The sequence below is a fragment of the Melanotaenia boesemani genome, chromosome 12 (assembly GCF_017639745.1).
Source record: "Melanotaenia boesemani isolate fMelBoe1 chromosome 12, fMelBoe1.pri, whole genome shotgun sequence".
In the NCBI taxonomy this organism is placed as follows: Eukaryota; Metazoa; Chordata; class Actinopteri; order Atheriniformes; family Melanotaeniidae; genus Melanotaenia; species Melanotaenia boesemani.
In genome coordinates, this window is record NC_055693.1 from 4,580,112 (window position 1) to 4,596,534 (window position 16,423).

At 39.0% G+C, this 16,423-nt stretch overlaps 1 protein-coding gene across 5 annotated transcripts; it reads left to right on the plus strand.

Annotated features, from left to right (window-relative positions):
- Window positions 1-5,237: 5,237 nt before the first annotated feature.
- On the plus strand, window positions 5,238-15,909 carry slc35a5 (solute carrier family 35 member A5). Of its 5 annotated transcripts, none has more exons than XM_042001502.1 (10): window positions 5,238-5,322; window positions 6,290-6,449; window positions 6,603-6,701; window positions 9,660-9,793; window positions 9,948-10,015; window positions 10,576-10,764; window positions 12,135-12,335; window positions 12,430-12,557; window positions 12,865-13,133; window positions 15,415-15,909. In XM_042001502.1, the coding sequence occupies exons 2-10, from the start codon at window positions 6,323-6,325 to the stop codon at window positions 15,481-15,483; spliced, it is 1,284 nt and encodes a 427-aa protein (XP_041857436.1). In that variant the 5' UTR covers window positions 5,238-5,322; window positions 6,290-6,322; the 3' UTR covers window positions 15,484-15,909. The 5 variants fall into 5 exon arrangements, 4 of the variants coding, with proteins under 4 accessions (XP_041857436.1, XP_041857438.1, XP_041857439.1 ...); XM_042001504.1 differs by having other exon boundaries at window positions 12,900-13,133; XM_042001503.1 differs by having other exon boundaries at window positions 5,285-5,322; window positions 6,293-6,449.
- The last annotated feature ends 514 nt before the right edge of the window (window positions 15,910-16,423 follow it).

Below are 16,423 nucleotides of genomic sequence, written 5' to 3' on the forward strand. Positions count from 1 at the left end.
TTTTACTTTTTAATTGTTTACTTTCTTGTTCTGTAATTTGTTTTCTTAGAAACTTAAATATTATTAACAAATATACTTGTTCTTTTCTGTAAGACTCTCTTGGACAAATAAATCTTTCTTTATTTACAGCCTACAGTATGTAGAGGTTTTTCAAGTAGCTCAAGTAGTAATCTCTACTTCTAACATTTATATTTGATTAGCAGCTGTAAACCATAGGCTTTACTTAATGATAAGAATAAATAAAACTACCATATTTAGGCAAAGAGTTTGACATTTGGGTATTGTGATTATTGTGTTTTGGAAGTCAGAGATGAACATGTTTGGACATGAGTGTGGAGCTGGAAATACATTAGAACATAACCAAATAAAAATAAATACAGAAATATAAAAAAAATGGCTCAATAAACAAATTGACGTGCCAACACATTGTACAAAAAAAAAAGTTTTTCCATTAAGAAACCTATGAAACATGACACAATTTTATATGTCTTTAGTCATTTTCAACAGTTTAATTTAAATTTGAGTTAATATTCCTATTTATTTACATTTTCCTGTCATTTTCAGTTCAGTTTATTCATTTATTTATCTTTCCAAGCATATTTACTTCTGTGTCTCAGTCTCCTTTTTATATTTCTGTATGCACTTCTGCTCCATTATGTAAATGATGGGGGTGTGTCCTTGGGGCAGATCCTCACCTATTGGTCAATCAACACTGATCAGGTCACAGGTTGTTAGTGCAGGGAGAGCTGTACAACCGATCCTGTCTGTCTGGGTCTACCGAGTGTGGCTTTGGGATGAAAATAAAGGTTTTAAGATGGTACAACTTTGGCAGAAATGCCTGACTTTCAACAGGAAACTGTACAGGACCTTTGGCACGTTTTAGCTGAAATATCACACAATCCCTGATGACTGTTTATTGTTTGGTGTGGATGCAGTAACTGAGAGGCTGATCCAGCTGCAGACCTGCACAACTAACAGGTTGAAGGCTCTGTAAAGTTGGCTGTGATGCTTAGAGAACATTGCCTGGATTACTGAGATGAAAACTTGTCTAAATGTTCCGTGAATGTCTGCTGAAGGCTGCAACTAAAATTTGAAGAACCTTCCCAAACAATTGTTTCCCTTCCTTTTTTCCAGTCCACTACAGCCACTACGCCTGCAGAAAAATACGCATCTCTCGGATTGAAATATCCGAGTCTTAATTAAATTCTGTCATCATACAGGTTTCCCTCACTTGTAAGAACAAATATACAGGAAAAATAAATAAATTCAACTACTTGGTGGGTATTTTTTTGATTAATCAATATAGCTCTCATCGTCAAGTACCAGTGGTCAGGGATATAGGACTATTAACACAAAGTTAAATTAAAACAGTTGAAAATGTCAAAAGAAGCATAAGTTTGTGTCATGTGTTATAAATTTCTTAATGTAAAAGCCTATTTTGTTTTTGTATAATTTATTGACACGCATGTATTTATTTTAAATTTTGGTAGTTTCGATCCTCCATACATTTTACCTTCATGCTGCCACAAAATTTTTTATTATTATTATTGTTATTTATTTATTTTTTTTTTACAAATTTCAAGTTTGAATGAATTAGAAATAAACCAACAAGTCCTTTAATGTATTTAAATAATAAACTGAGTGGGCTCAATGACTAAAATGATGACCTTGTGTCTGTACTTATTTTCTTTTAGATATCAGTGCTTCATTTAATACTATTGATAACAACATCATTTTCCGAGATCTAATCATATAATTTTGTTGTTAAATGAATTGGTAAATGTAAACTAAAAGTCTTCCATACAGTAAAATAAGTTAACTGTGGAGTTGCCCAAGGTTCAGTGCTTGACCCATTATTTTTCACCTTGTATTATCTTCTTTCTGTAATATTGGAACATTAACAAAAACAATTCATACGCTTGTAACTGTTATTGTAAATGAACCCCTGCTATGCCAACTAGCTAATTAAATCATATTCCATCCTGACAGGTGTCATGCCAGGGCAGTTATCCCCGACAGAAATTGTATCCCCTGACGCAGGAGCGCGCACCCCTTCAGTAGCGTTTAAACGTCTTTGCTATTATGGATTTCAGCACGTAAAAAAGAAAAAAACAGCGTTCAGGTTCCTTAAATCATTATTTGATCGTTGTTGTTGTGTCAGCAAGGTTTTTACCAAGTTTCTCGTAGCGTTTAGCCCAATACTTGCTTCGATTTTTTCATAGGCAGGCTATCTTTCTGTCCATCCATCTATTGTATCCGAGATTGGGTTGCGGGTGGGTCGATATTACTGTAGGGTAATTCAGATCACCCACTAAACAGTAAAACAATCACACTGTAGCCTGAAGTATTTTGCTCCACAATCACAGTTTCCATAATCACTTAAATTGTCATTATGTCTCTATGTCTGTTATGAGTCGATTATATGCTGTAAAGAAATTCAGAAGAAGTTAAGAAGTTAATTAACAAGATAGGACACTATTCAGAAAACCTGCAATCAGTGGGCTCAGTGACTAATATGAAACATACAGGCATTCAGAACTTTGCAGTATTTATATAGCAAATTAAAAAATGGCATTTCCATAGCAAATAGCCTATTTTTGGATGATACATCTTTCACAATACACAACTTCCTTTAGAGAAAATAATACATAGTACCAGCAATTTTAGTATTTTTTAAGGTACCAGTAGCTAGCTAGTAGTAGAAGTTCCACCATCATTCTGTGCATACAGTCTATGTCCTCTCTCTTTCAAGTTCAGTCTGTGTTGCAATACAAGGTGTTTTGCACACCTGATCATATTTTAGTACTTTAGAAAATAGGAAGAAATTGAGACTTTCTTCACTAAAGTTGGAGGCAGCCTTTTCAGTCTGCCAGAATCTGTGTCCCCTATAGCTTATATGATACCCTAACATTAGTTGTTTTTAATGTGTAGATTGATCAGATAATTTATATTTATCACAATAAATATGAGGAAGTTTGGTCTTTATTTACAAAAGTTATACAGGGGGCACAGATTCTGGCAGCCAGTGCTCCTCAGTCTACCAGAATCTGTGTCCACTGGATAACTTTTGTAAATGAAGACCAAACTTCCTCATATTAACTGCAGTAATTATGTTTGATATAAAGTATCTATAGAACAACTTATGTGACGGTAGGATACAATATAAGCTATACTGGGAGGGGACACAGATTCTGGCAGACTGAGGAGCAGCGGCTGCCAGAATCTGAGCCCCCTGCATAACTTTTGTAAATGAAGACCAACCTTCCTCATATTAACTGCAGTAATTATGTTTGATTTAAGGCATCTATAGTTTAAAACACAAGTTGGTAGGATACAATAGATAATGCCTGCATATATAATTACTGCAGCATCCATGAGGAGTTTATGTTTTCAATTACAAAAGTTAGACTGGGGGCACACATTCTGGCAGGCACCATTTCTCAGCGTGCTGGAAAGTTTATCCCCTATCTAACTTTTGTAACTGAAGACATAAATGTCTTATGTTTCCTGCAGATATTAGGTATGATCTAAGGTGTCAATAGTTTAAATAATCTGGTGAATAAATGTACAATTAACTATAAAGGTGGGGGATACAGATTCTGGCAGGCTGAGAAACGGTGACTGCCAGAATATGTATTCCCTCACTAACTTTTGTAACTGAAGACATAAATGTCCCATGTTTACCACAGATTAGGTATGATCTAAGGTGTCAATAGTTAAAATCATCTAAAGAATAAATATACTATATGCTATAAAGGTAGGAGATACAGATTCTGGCAGGCTGAGTGGTGGTGCCTGCCAGAATTTGTATCCCCCGTCTAACTTTTGTAATTGAAAACATAAATTCCTCATGTATGCTGCAGAAATGAGAAAAAAAGGAACCACGTTTTACAAGTTACTTAATAACAAAAGATGAGGAGCCTATCTTAATATATGCTAAATAAAAATGTGAAACTACACATTATTTTTCAAGATTAAGGGATTGGGAAAAAAGCACTGATTTAATTATCACCCCTGCATGCTAAATAAATAAACCCAATGTTTGTGCTTTAAAGAGATAGCAAATGGCAGACTGTCCGTAAATTAAGATGCAGGCCACTTCCAGGTACTATATACATACAATTATTAGAAGGGCTTTTAAATCTAGCCAAACATTGTACAAAGTGGTGTTGGGAAGGCTTTAGGTTACATGATTATTGTGAGTGGGTGTAGTCAAGTCTTTAAAATTAATAGTCAAGTCTTTAAAATTAATATTTCCTCGCGAAACTTATATATATATATATATATATATATATATATATATATATATATATATATATATATATATATATATATATCGCGCTAAAAGCTAAGTCAAACTTAGCAGAACCTCGCTGGCAGAACAACAATCCTCAAACAATAACTTGAGCAACAAACACGCTGCTCATTTTAAGTTAAGTTTACATGGTGAAATCCAGCACAACGGAGACGCTAACGCTAGATGCTACGACTGCGCGCTCCCGCGTCAGGGGATACAATTTCTGTCGGGGATAACTGCCTTGGCACGACACCTGCTTCTCTTCATTGGCTCCCTGTGAAATAAGAGGTTTGTTATTCATGAAACATTTCTTGGTTTTAAATCTGAAACGTTGTTTTTATGTCAGGGATACTTTAAATAACTAATTTCATTCTTTGGTGAAATTTCAATACTTCTGTGTGTCCATGGCTTTCTCAAAGCGCCCACAATCCACTTTGCATATTTAAGATTCCCTAAATGGAAGATGGATTAAAACTGGTGAAGTGATCATTTATTCCGTTTGTTTGTGTTCATTGTTACCATCACAGCGTGTCCCATCAAAAGACAGCAACAAATAAATTCCTAGTAAAAATGGCTGTTACTGTCACCAAAGCTACCCGCTTTTGAACAGTGACTCTTTTTCAACTGTTGTATCTGTACCATAACGAGTCTCTATGAGGTTTTCAGCTTGGGTTTGGTCGGGGAAAAAAAGTCCCATCTAATTTTACGATTAGACTTCGAACTTTACTCTTAAATTAATTTTTATACTCACCACTGACACATGGGACTCTGAACCATCTGAACTTCTGTTTAAAGAGAATTAATGTCTTTCTTTGATACTCCGAAATCAGATCATTGTCTTAAAACTGTCCTACTGCTCTGAGTTTATTCGAATTTCCATATAAAATGTAATTGAATTAGCGTATTATGCAGTGCGAGTAAGATTACGTCAAGACGTCACCTGAGACAGAGCGCATGCGCGTATTTAAATAGGAAGTGTTCTGTAGTGTTTGGGTAGAATGTCTCAGAAAAAGGGAAGATAACTGGTAAGCTGTTTTAAAATTGAGTCATTTTCGCATTTGCTAGCATAGGCAATAAATAAATAAATAAATAAATGAAAGAGTATTTAAATAATTTAATACGAACTGCTTTTTGCTTGTCAGCACAGCGGTTGCGACGCTTAAAATGCTAATTTAGCTCTGAGTTTACAGACCTGTGGGATTACTTCCCATATTTTGTGCCTGCACGCCAGTTTAGGTCTGTGACAAAAAGGAAAATATACACGTTCACAAATAATCTTGTGTCAGAATGTGATGGCTGAATGATTTGGGAGACTGTAAGTAGCTACGGGCATAAGACACCGAGCCAAACGTAGTACTCGAAGTGATGTAGCGATTCAAACGGTATGTAAAAGTATTAATACCAGTAAGCTAAATATACTATCACGAGAAAAGGATCATTGTCCAGTGACAATGTTGCTTGTCTAAATGACAAGTCATGATCAAGTCCTCATTTCTTTATATTATGTTACCAGGTCTTGAACCGTAGTTCTTCAGCTGTCTGGAGGTCTTTAAGAATTTTTCTTTGAACTGCTTTCTAATTTATTATCCATCCAGTCCTTGTACCTGACATTTTTCAGACACTTAGCTCTAACCTATGAATCATACGAACATTAACAGGCTCCCAACTTGAGGAATGCATTAGTGTTGTGTTGACATAGACAAGCAATTTTAAATGGAATCTCTTGTCACTAGCAGCCTGTCACAAACACACAAAATGTTCCCCTGTCTTTAGTTGCATATATGAACAATACCAAAGATAACAACAGTTTGATATATAAAAATATATTTTTTGCAGTAACATGATGATTTCCATAGAGCCATTTGCTGAAAATTTGGCATATCTCAATAAAAAAGACCTTCTGAAACATTAGTCCATGCCAGAAATGCATCAGAAACCTAAAAAAACAAACTGACACCACTGATTTTTGTCTGCATGTTTAATGTGATTCAGCAGGTTAAACTGCATCCAGTTCCAGCTCCAGCCATGGTGTGCTGCCAGTCCTGTCCCAGGCTCTGCTCCCGCTCTTCAGCCTACACTTTGGTGCTTGGCCTGGGCTTTATCACATTAGGGACCAGTCGCATTCTGCTGCTCAAATTCTCCGTCAATGCCGGTGAGTGACAACATGTATGGTGGGATAATTTACACTGAGCTATAGAAAACCTTCAGTGAAAAATCAGGTGGAACAATTTCATTTATGTATTGTTTTCTGCAGTAGAACTAATATGAAAAAATTCAGGTTGTTCACTGTTTTTTTAATTTTCAGAAAACAAGTATGACTTCCTCCCTGCATCCGTCAATCTGCTTGCTGAGGCGCTCAAACTGCTCTTCTGTCTGGTTATGTCAGTCAGGGTCATAGTCAGAGGTAAGTCACAGCTCTGTCAGTGTCTTTGGTTGGATTTGAGTATCAAGGTTCTGTTTTTGTCTGTTCATATAAATATGTTAACTAATTTTTTGGGTTTCTCTCTATGTAAATTCTAATGTAAATGTAAAATGTCTTGAAATGAACAATTTACATGGATTGGGATTATATTCCCTCTTTTCAACCAAAGCAGTTTTGGTAGTGGTTTACAGCTGGTTCTAGAGCCACATCAAAGTTGGTTCATGCTAAGAGTTGGCTTGGTTTTCTGCTCCCAGAGAGCCACAATTATCATTTTAAAACTGTCTTCAGGTTCAGGTTTGATCATTTCACTAATGTATTCTGAGTTTCTGGTGATGACTGCCAGTATTTAAAAATTCAGCTGGATGTGGTGATTACGAATACACACAGGGCAGCTTTCAGGCATGACTGGTCATATAAAATGTAAACAGCTGGAGAATTGGAGGAAGACTGACCTCATGTTCTTCCACTGCTGCTCTGACTCCACATTTTCTATTGTTCTCTCTTGATGTCAACAGACCAAACACTACACAGGCTCTAGGTTTTAAGCATGGAGATTAAAGTATTTTGGTAAATATGTTTTTTCTTTAGTTTTTTTAATTTATTTATTTATTTATTTTTAATCCAGCCCCCAACGTAAGCAGCTCTTAGCCCAGCAAAGAGTTAGTGCTTGTGTAGAAGCAGCTTTTCAGGTCTGAAATCAGATCTTTAGCATTTGAAAATTAAACTGCAAGAGATCAGCAATAACGCCGCTTTGGTGGTAAAACCCTATGATGAAACTGATTCTCACAATTCCAAAAGTCAGAAACCTGAGTAGTTTGTGTCTTTACCTGATGAAAGGTCCCTTAATCCTGAACACTACCTGCACTGTTCAATAACACAGAAAATGGCTGCAGGGAAAATTTATGAAGCCTTTACTTAGTGAAATGGTTGAATGCACTGAGTTGGAGGAGCTAATAAAGTCTGTAGGCGAGTGAGTTACAAGACGCTGGTTTCTCAACATGAAAAGTGGATATTATTCTTACCTGTAAAGGTATTTTGGCTTTGGTTTAAGGTTGAAGGTTTCAGGAATGTCCTTATAATAACAATGTCAATGTTTTAAAATGAACTTGTCCTCTCATGAGTGTTGATCTATTTCAAATTAAACCAGTTATTTTTTTTTCATTCCAACCTCCATTTTGCCGTCACACTTGTCTTCGTCCCGGTAGTCTCAGCTGGTTCTGCAGGTGTCACCATCTGCGACTTGGTAGTTTATTCCAAACAAGTCTTTTTTATTTATTTTTTTGCCCCAGTCCAGTACAGTCATCATGGATGGATAACAGGAGTAGTTCCTTGGAATAAAGACCATAAGTCCCAGTATTTTTTTAAAAATAATATCTGCAGATAAGATAGAAGCTGAACCAGAATAGTTGAATCTAATGGAGAAAAAAGAAAAGCATCCAACGTGGCAGCTGTGTGATGATTTAAGGCTTCTGATAAACCTACTTCTGCTGGTTTTCTCCCGTTTACAACCACAGGTCTCCAGTAGAGTGCACTCTTGAACCTAGCATGGAGGCCATATTAATGCTGATTGTTCATTGTTCCCCTGCTGCGTGTTTACTGCAGTTTAAATCAAGTGACCACAGTTTCACCTGAACAGAGCCACCTGTCAGATTTTTGTATAATGTTGTACTTCTAGGACCAGCAGTCAAACAACTGTTTCATGACTAAAACTGTGTATGTTGTAATAATTGTGCAATTATGCAACTTTTTTTGTACCAACTCTATAAATCTGTGTTCATGTGTGGTCTGCAGGCTTTATGAAACAAACCAGATTCTCACTCCCATCTTTTCACATGCATGATGTTTCTCCCCTAAATATTCATTTGCAGGTAAAATCAGCATTTGCACCAAAAGCAAAATGGACATAATAATGAGAGCAAAAAGCAGTTTTACTAAATGCTGAATTAATGGTAGCCAATGAAGAGAACATTAAATCAGTTTTTTTATTTATTTACTAAGCGAATAACAACTGCTGACTGGGGGAATAATCAAAGTAACAGAAGCATTGACTCCATAAATTGGCAATTTTATTTTTACATTTCATTGTTTTGTTTATACGTGTATGCACTCCAAATAAGAGAAATTATGAGAAGACAAACATATAATACATTGATACATTAACACGAGTACGTACAGGTAACCATAGATACAGACCGTCTAGGGATTAACATGGTAAGCAACAATACTCAAGTAGGCTGTCGTGGTTAAACCAGGCCACGTTGGTACTAAGGAGCTCAAAGTGGATCAAATAAATGATACTAATCCACCACCAGCAGTTTGAAGTGTTGGATGGATCTGTGTTTTCATGATGTTTCCACAAAGCATCTGAATGTGGAGCTGAAATGGAGACTCATCAGACCAGCAACGTTTCTCCATCTGCTATTGTCCAGTGTTGGTGAGTCTGGGTGAACTGTTGCCTCAGTTTCCTGTTCTTAGCTGACAGGAGGCACCTGGTGTGTCTTCTGCTGCTGTAGCCCATCTGCTTCAAGGCTGGACGTGTTGTGTGTTCAGAGATGCTGTTCTACAGACCTTGGCTGGAACCAGTGCTGATTGAACTTCCTGTTGTCTTTCTATCATCTCCAACCAGTCTGCCCATTCTCCTCTGACTCCTGACATCAACACGACATTCTGGTCCAGACAACTGCTGCTCGCTGGATATTTTCTCTTCTTCAGACCATTCTCTGTAAACTCTAGGGATGGTTGTGTGTGAAAATCCTAGTGACTTTGTAAAACAACATAAGCCCCTGCATAAATATACAGTTGTCTATAACAAAGACTGTGGTATGTGGGTGTGTGTGTGTGTGTGTGTGTGTGTGTGTGTGTGTGGTTTTGGGATATGCAAAACCAGAAATGTTCCTTAGTAAACATCCAAACCAGAGCAGACTGTGTTTTTGTCCTCAGAGGGGCGATCCTGCAGAGATTTGGGATGCATCTCCAGCTCCTCCTTCCTCATGTCCCTAAAGTGGGCCGTCCCTGCATTCCTCTACTTTCTGGACAACCTCATCATCTTCTATGTGATGACCTACCTGCAGCCTGTAAGTTAAGACTGGGAACTTTTTTTGTGTTGTGAATCTTAAATTTTGGTGCATTAGCTTCAGTTATCCAATGCGCTGTGAACTTGTTATCTTCCTCTTAAAGCAGGGAGTTAGATGCAGTCTTTTAATACTGTTTTTTTCCTCCTGTTTCCAGGCCATGGCCGTGTTGTTCTCCAACTTTGTCATCCTGACCACAGCAGTACTCTTTCGAATTGTTCTGAAGTAAGTGCTCCATGTCCCAACACTGCAGTGGAGAGAAGATGCTGAATGTTTGATCATTTTTAATCATCTTCTTCATAATTATTCAGCTCTGTAAAAGTTCACAGTGACTAAATGCTTAGGAATTGTCTCAGTATAGTAAATTCTTCAATTTTCCACTTTTATTGGTACATAAATAAATTATTCCTGTTATGTATATGCGAGGCATGTTTACATATATGTATGTATACATGCGCCACACTCTCCTTGTCTGCATACTTTGTGTGATTGGATGGTAAATGGTTGTTTTATCTTCTATTCTTTAAAACTACACTTCAACCTCATGTACTTGAAATATGCACTTTAACTCTTTCACTTCATACAATATTTGCTATGACTGCTTTGCACGTTATGTCTGTATGTATAGCGTTCTTTTTTGTATCCGGCATGTTTGCATTGTGCTTTCTTTGTACTGATGTTCATTAACCTGCACTGTCCCAATCAAATAAACAAAAAACAAAAACAAATCGGACTTTCCCCTTTAAACATAAGTCAAAGTTATATTTCTCGTTGTTTTCCTACAGGAGACGCCTGTCTTGGGTTCAGTGGGCAGCGTTGCTTATCCTCTTCCTGGCCATTGTTTCGTTGACAACAGGATCGGGAAGCAGCCAGAACTCCATCGCGGTGCCAAGCCTTCACTCAAATCCCCTCTCCACCCCCTCCAACTCCTGCCTCCTCTACAAACAGCTCCTAGAGCAGATGAAAAACAGCAGGTAAAAGAGAAACTGGTGAACATTTGCAAACCATGTTGGAGCAAAAAAAAACTTATATTCTATGAGAAACTGTTGTCTGGCTTTCATGGCAACAGACTGAGCGTGGTAATCCAAACACCCTTCTCTTCAGCGACTAGTTTCTACCGAGCAGTCCCAAGGTGTCGCCAGGCCGGATTGGATGTGTAAGACCTCCCAAATGAGTTAGTGTTGGAAAAGTTGGAATAAAGTCCAACAGCATCGTCATCAGATGACTTAACCCCCTGATTGAACATCAGAAATCAGCACCTGAATTTCTCTGCTGACAGTCTGGAGAAGTCTCCACTGAAGTCTCCAGAAGTTGCACATCTGGGGGCAACTGTTGCTGCTTTTAGGAAGTCAATAAAACTGGCAGTAATTATCACTTTGGTAACCAAGAAAGGGATTTTGGATAAATTTTGTATAAAATCCCAGATTATGCTAAATTTTATCAGCAAATCGACAAAACTCCACCTGCAGAAGCAGATTTTCTGGGCACTGAATGTTTCTTGAAACTTCCAGATGAAGCTCTCTCAAGCCTCCTACCAGCGCTTGTCTGTGAGGCTTCTGCAGCTGGTGACGTGGCAGCCTTGTTGGGACATGGAGGCCATCCACCAGCCATCCAGACCCCATCCATCTGTAGGATCCAGTGTAGCACAGCATTCATCAGTGAATAAACCTTCATGTCTTCATGTATTTCTGAGCCACTTCACTCTTTTTGAGCTTTGGTTAAGGGTTAAATAAAGCTTAATGCACAGCTGCATAGAGGATCCTGCACTGAAGTTCACCTGCAGCTTCAAATACCAGCTTGCTGCTCATCAGTGGCTTTTAAACAGCTGCTCTCCTAATACGATGCATTTTCCTGATTGAGACTCTCCTTGATCTACCTTTATGTGAACCAATCGGTTTGCTCTCTGAATCTCACACACACACACATTTTGTATACAATATGATGATTTTGCTTTAGTTTTTCTGTAATGTCCCTTGTTTTCCTTCCTGTCACAAAGCTGTTTCATGCTTTTAGTTTGCAGAAAGATCCTTCTTCACCAGACTGAATGGAAACTGGGACTTGCTTAATAATGTGGAACAACGCCCTTAGTTTTCTGTTAATTAAGCTCACCTGGGGAACTGTCAAACCTGTCGGAGATTATCTGTGATCTAAACAGGAGAAACGACACAGCCGAAATCTTCCACAGAAAAACTAAAAACCCAAATGTTTAACTGATATCCTATAAGCAGAATCAGTTGGAGCACAGTGTAATTTAGCAAGCGAATGATAAATAATAATAATACCCTAATAAGAACCACACTTCACATGGGCTTGTAGGTTCATGAATCTGATTGGTTTTCTGCAGTGCCTCTGAGACATGGATGTCATCGCTTCCCGGTCAGGCCTGGAGAGACAAGGTTGTGGAGAAGCTTCGATCTCTGGGTGTGGGTCACATCCTGCTTCTCCTCCAGTGCTTCATCTCCGCCATGGCCAACATCTACAACGAGAAGATCCTCAAAGATGGCGACCAGCTTACTGAGAGCATCTTTATTCAGAACAGTAAATTGTGAGGAGCAGATTGTGAAGCAAAAAACACTAAAGCTGAGGTCACATGGCCGACTTTGGATTTAATATCAAACCCTTGCTCTATGGTTTTGTAGATACGCCTTTGGTGTGGTGTTTAATGGTCTGACGCTTGGGCTTGGCAGCGAGGCGCGAGGGCTCACCGTTCACTGTGGCCTCCTGCATGGTCACAACATTTATTCCCTGGGTCTGGTGCTTGTTACTGGTAAGTAAAGGTGGAAAATGAGAAAAAGAGACATTTAATGAACGGAATAGTTATGTAATTTTTGATAAATGTTAATGTTGTACAGTATTATAGTTTTCTTTGTAATGCTTGTATCAGTTATGCTCATAATACTGACGGTTTGGTGGTCTAAATGGTAAAGTACTATTTCACAAGATATTAACTGGTAGTAGTAACTCTGAAATAAATGTAATTTCCCCTTTGATATCAGTGAGTTTGTACTGAAGTCAGTGACTGAGATGAGAGATTTGTAAAGAGAACCTCACATTACGCTCTGTCCTCTCCCCAGCTGCTCTGGGTTTATCTGTGGCCTTCATCTTAAAGTTCAGAGACAACATGTTCCACGTGCTGACCGGACAGATCACCACTGTCCTGGTTACCGGCCTCTCCCTCTTCCTCTTCGACTTCCGTCCTTCGCTGGACTTCTTCCTGCAGGCCCCCATGGTCCTCCTGGCTATCTTTATCTACAACGCCAGCAGGCCAAAGGACCTGGAATACAGCCTGCAGCAGGAGAAGCTGCGGGTCATCAATGGAGAGGTGTTCGCGAGGTCCAGAGGGGTAAGAACCAAATCACAAATCTCCAACAGTTAGACACACACTTCTTTCCTCTGTGAACCCCAACATGCAGCCACTTCCTCTCCTCCCACACACATACCAAGTCCTCTGTAGGAAATCTGGCTCTTATTTCTTTATAACGTGATTTCTTCAGTGCAGGAGGAAACCTGATTCCCTGCAGTGAAAACAGCATCCAGACTCCTGCTGGAGCCATAGCTGACATAACTGTTTGTAGTTTCATAGATTTTGAAAACTGAAGTGGTTTAACTCTCCAGATCTTTGAGAGGCAGGACTGTGCTTTAGTTTTTCTGTTATTTGTGAAATGCACACTTTCAGATGCATTCTTTTTCTTTTTTTTCTTCTTCGGTAGAGCTCTAACAAAAACAACCAGCAGGTCAGCAGCTGGCTTTAAAATGCAAAGCATTTCCCCTTTCTGGTCTCATGGCAGTGAAACTAAGATGTCAGCCCTTGAAATACCTCAGTGAGAATGTTTACAATCCCTGCATGTACACACTCAGCTAGACTCAAATGGGCCTTGATGCTCAGTGCAGCTGTCAATGTTTCATCTCTTTTGTAAAAACAGTGAAACATCAGTTTACACTCACTGGCCACTTTATTAAGTACATACACATATCTAATCAGCCAATCACATGGCAGCAACGTAATGCATCTAGTCATGTAGACATGGTGAAGACGACTTGTTGAAGTTCAAACTGAGCGTCACAATTAGGAAGAAAGGAGATTTAAGTGACTCTGAACGTGACATGGTTGTTGGTCTGAGTATTTACTGGGATTTTCACACACAACCATCTCCAGGGTTTCCAGAGCATGGTCTGAAAAAAAAAAAATAACCAGTGAGCAGCAGTTGTCTGGACCAGAATGTCTTGTTGATGTCAGAGGAGAATGGGCAGACTGGTTGGAGGCGATAGAAAGACAACAGGAAGTCAAATCAACACTGCTTCCAACCAAGGTCTGCAGAATAGCATCTCTGAACACTCAACACGTCCAACCTTGAAGCAGATGGGCTACAGCAGCAGAAGACACACCGGGTGTCTCCTGTCAGCTAAGAACAGGAAACTGAGGCTACGATTCACACACACTCACCAACACTGGACAATAGAAGATGGAGAAACGTTGCTGGTCTGATGAGTCTCCATTTCAGCTCCACATTCAGATGGTAGGCTTAGATTACCTCACATTTGGTGGAAACATTGTGAAAACATGGATCCATCCTGCCTTGGATCAACACTTTAGGCACACTTTGGTCTGGTTGGCCTGGTTTAACCACCACAGCCTCCTGAGTATTGCTGCTGATCATGTCCATCCCTTTATGACCACAGTGGAGCATCTTCTGATGCTACTTCCAGCAGGATAATGCACCATGTCACAAAGCTCAGATCATCTCCACCTGCTTTCTAGAACATGACGTTGAGTTCACTGGACTCCAACGGCCTCCACAGCCACCTGATCTCAGTCCAGTAGAGCAGCTTTGGGATGTGGTGGAACGGGAGATTCTTATCATGGATGCAGCCGACAAACCTGCAGCAACTGTGTGATGCTGTCGTGTCAATATGGAGTAAAGCCACCTTGTTGAATCTAGGCAGTTCTAAAGTAAAAGGGGTCCAACCTTGTACTAGCTAGGTGGACCTAATAAAGTGGTCTTGTGAGTGTATATTATTAGAGCCAAATTTCCAATAAACCTGATTTCATTCACCAATTTTAATGAGGTGTCACGATAATGCTATGCATCATGATCACATGATGTCATGTTATATTCTTTATAACTTAGCTCTGATTGTTTCTGCTTTTAAATCATGTGGCATGCTAGTCACATCCATCAAGCATCTTTACATTACGTTGTCATGCTGCGACACCGGCTTGAAGCAGGCCCGCTCTTCCTCGGTTTCTACCTGTCATGCCGCCTCAGAGACACATCACAGGTGACTTAACTTTGAAGAGCCTATTCTGCATTGGTGCTTTCATGATTCACCCAGTTCTGCAACGTAAGCGCAGCAGTCCTGGCTTGATTAAATAATGTCCTGACTGTCATTCTGCTCTAGTAAAATAAAGGTTTTTATTTATTGTTTTTATAACTTCTGCATCATTTGACAAAACCAGCATTCAGGATGCTTTAAGACAATGTTTCTGCAGTCAGCTGTACTTACATAAGCAGTGATCTCTGCTCTGGTATGTGCAAGTCTGAACTGTAAACATTATCACGACTCGTACTGCATTGTTCCTCATTTTCATCTCTCTGACGTCCTCTTTGTGTTTTCTGTTATAGGATGGCGAGGAGGTAGAGCTCCTGACAAAGACCAACACAGACAGTGAATCTGAGGAGGATTCCTTGTAGAGTTCAGTAGATTTACTGAAGACAAAACTGCTGCTAACACTTAGCTGCAGCGAGGACTTCTGCTTCTCGATGCAGCAGAGTCACAGATATTCTCAAGTATTTATTTGAGCTGTGAAGGGGTGAAAAGTGTTTTTGAGGCCATGGTGTATATTTTTGAAACGTGCCTGTCAGAGCGTGACTGGTGTTTATGTAATGACAGAACAACCACCAATGTGTGTGTGTTGAAACAAAACTGGTACAGCGTTTGCTGTCATTGTCCATTAAAGCTTCCTGTTGGGGATGATTTTTCTTTCCAGTGATTCCAGATGTTTCTGCTGCTATCTGGCTGCTGGTATGTTCCCACTTTTAAGCTAGAATTCTATCAGGCCTTTAAAGTGTGGTGAAGTGGGAGTGTCTCTTCTATATCCTAATAAACTTTGCATTTAAAAGGGTTAAAAGGAGGGGAGGGGGGGGGGGGGGTGGGGTGGGGGGGGGGGGCTCTGCACAAATTGTGATTGTAAATAATACATTATTGAAGGCTTACACACATGTTCATTGTGTATTTTTAACTTTATATTCTAAAATCTTCTTTGCTTTGCACATCAAAACCTGCCAGACTTAATGATACATTCAGGTACTGCTGACATGTCTATTTACATTTTTAACAACTAAACTGAAATGTTTGTTGGAAAAAGGAAGAAATTAGTGGTTTTAAGTGCCAGTATTAGTTCAAACACAAACTCTGAAAATAGTAAATATCTGCACTGCTACATCATATGAATAGCCAGAAAATACTGATGAAAGAATTTTTTTTTTTTTTTTTTTAATTGTTAGGTTTAGAGCTACAGCTGCATCCTTATTTATATCCATCCTGCTTTTTGTGTTGTTTTTTTCTTTTTTAGTCCAGCCTGAAACTTTATTTGTGCTATGTGCCATCTTTTTTCATTCTTTCCCAGTAACA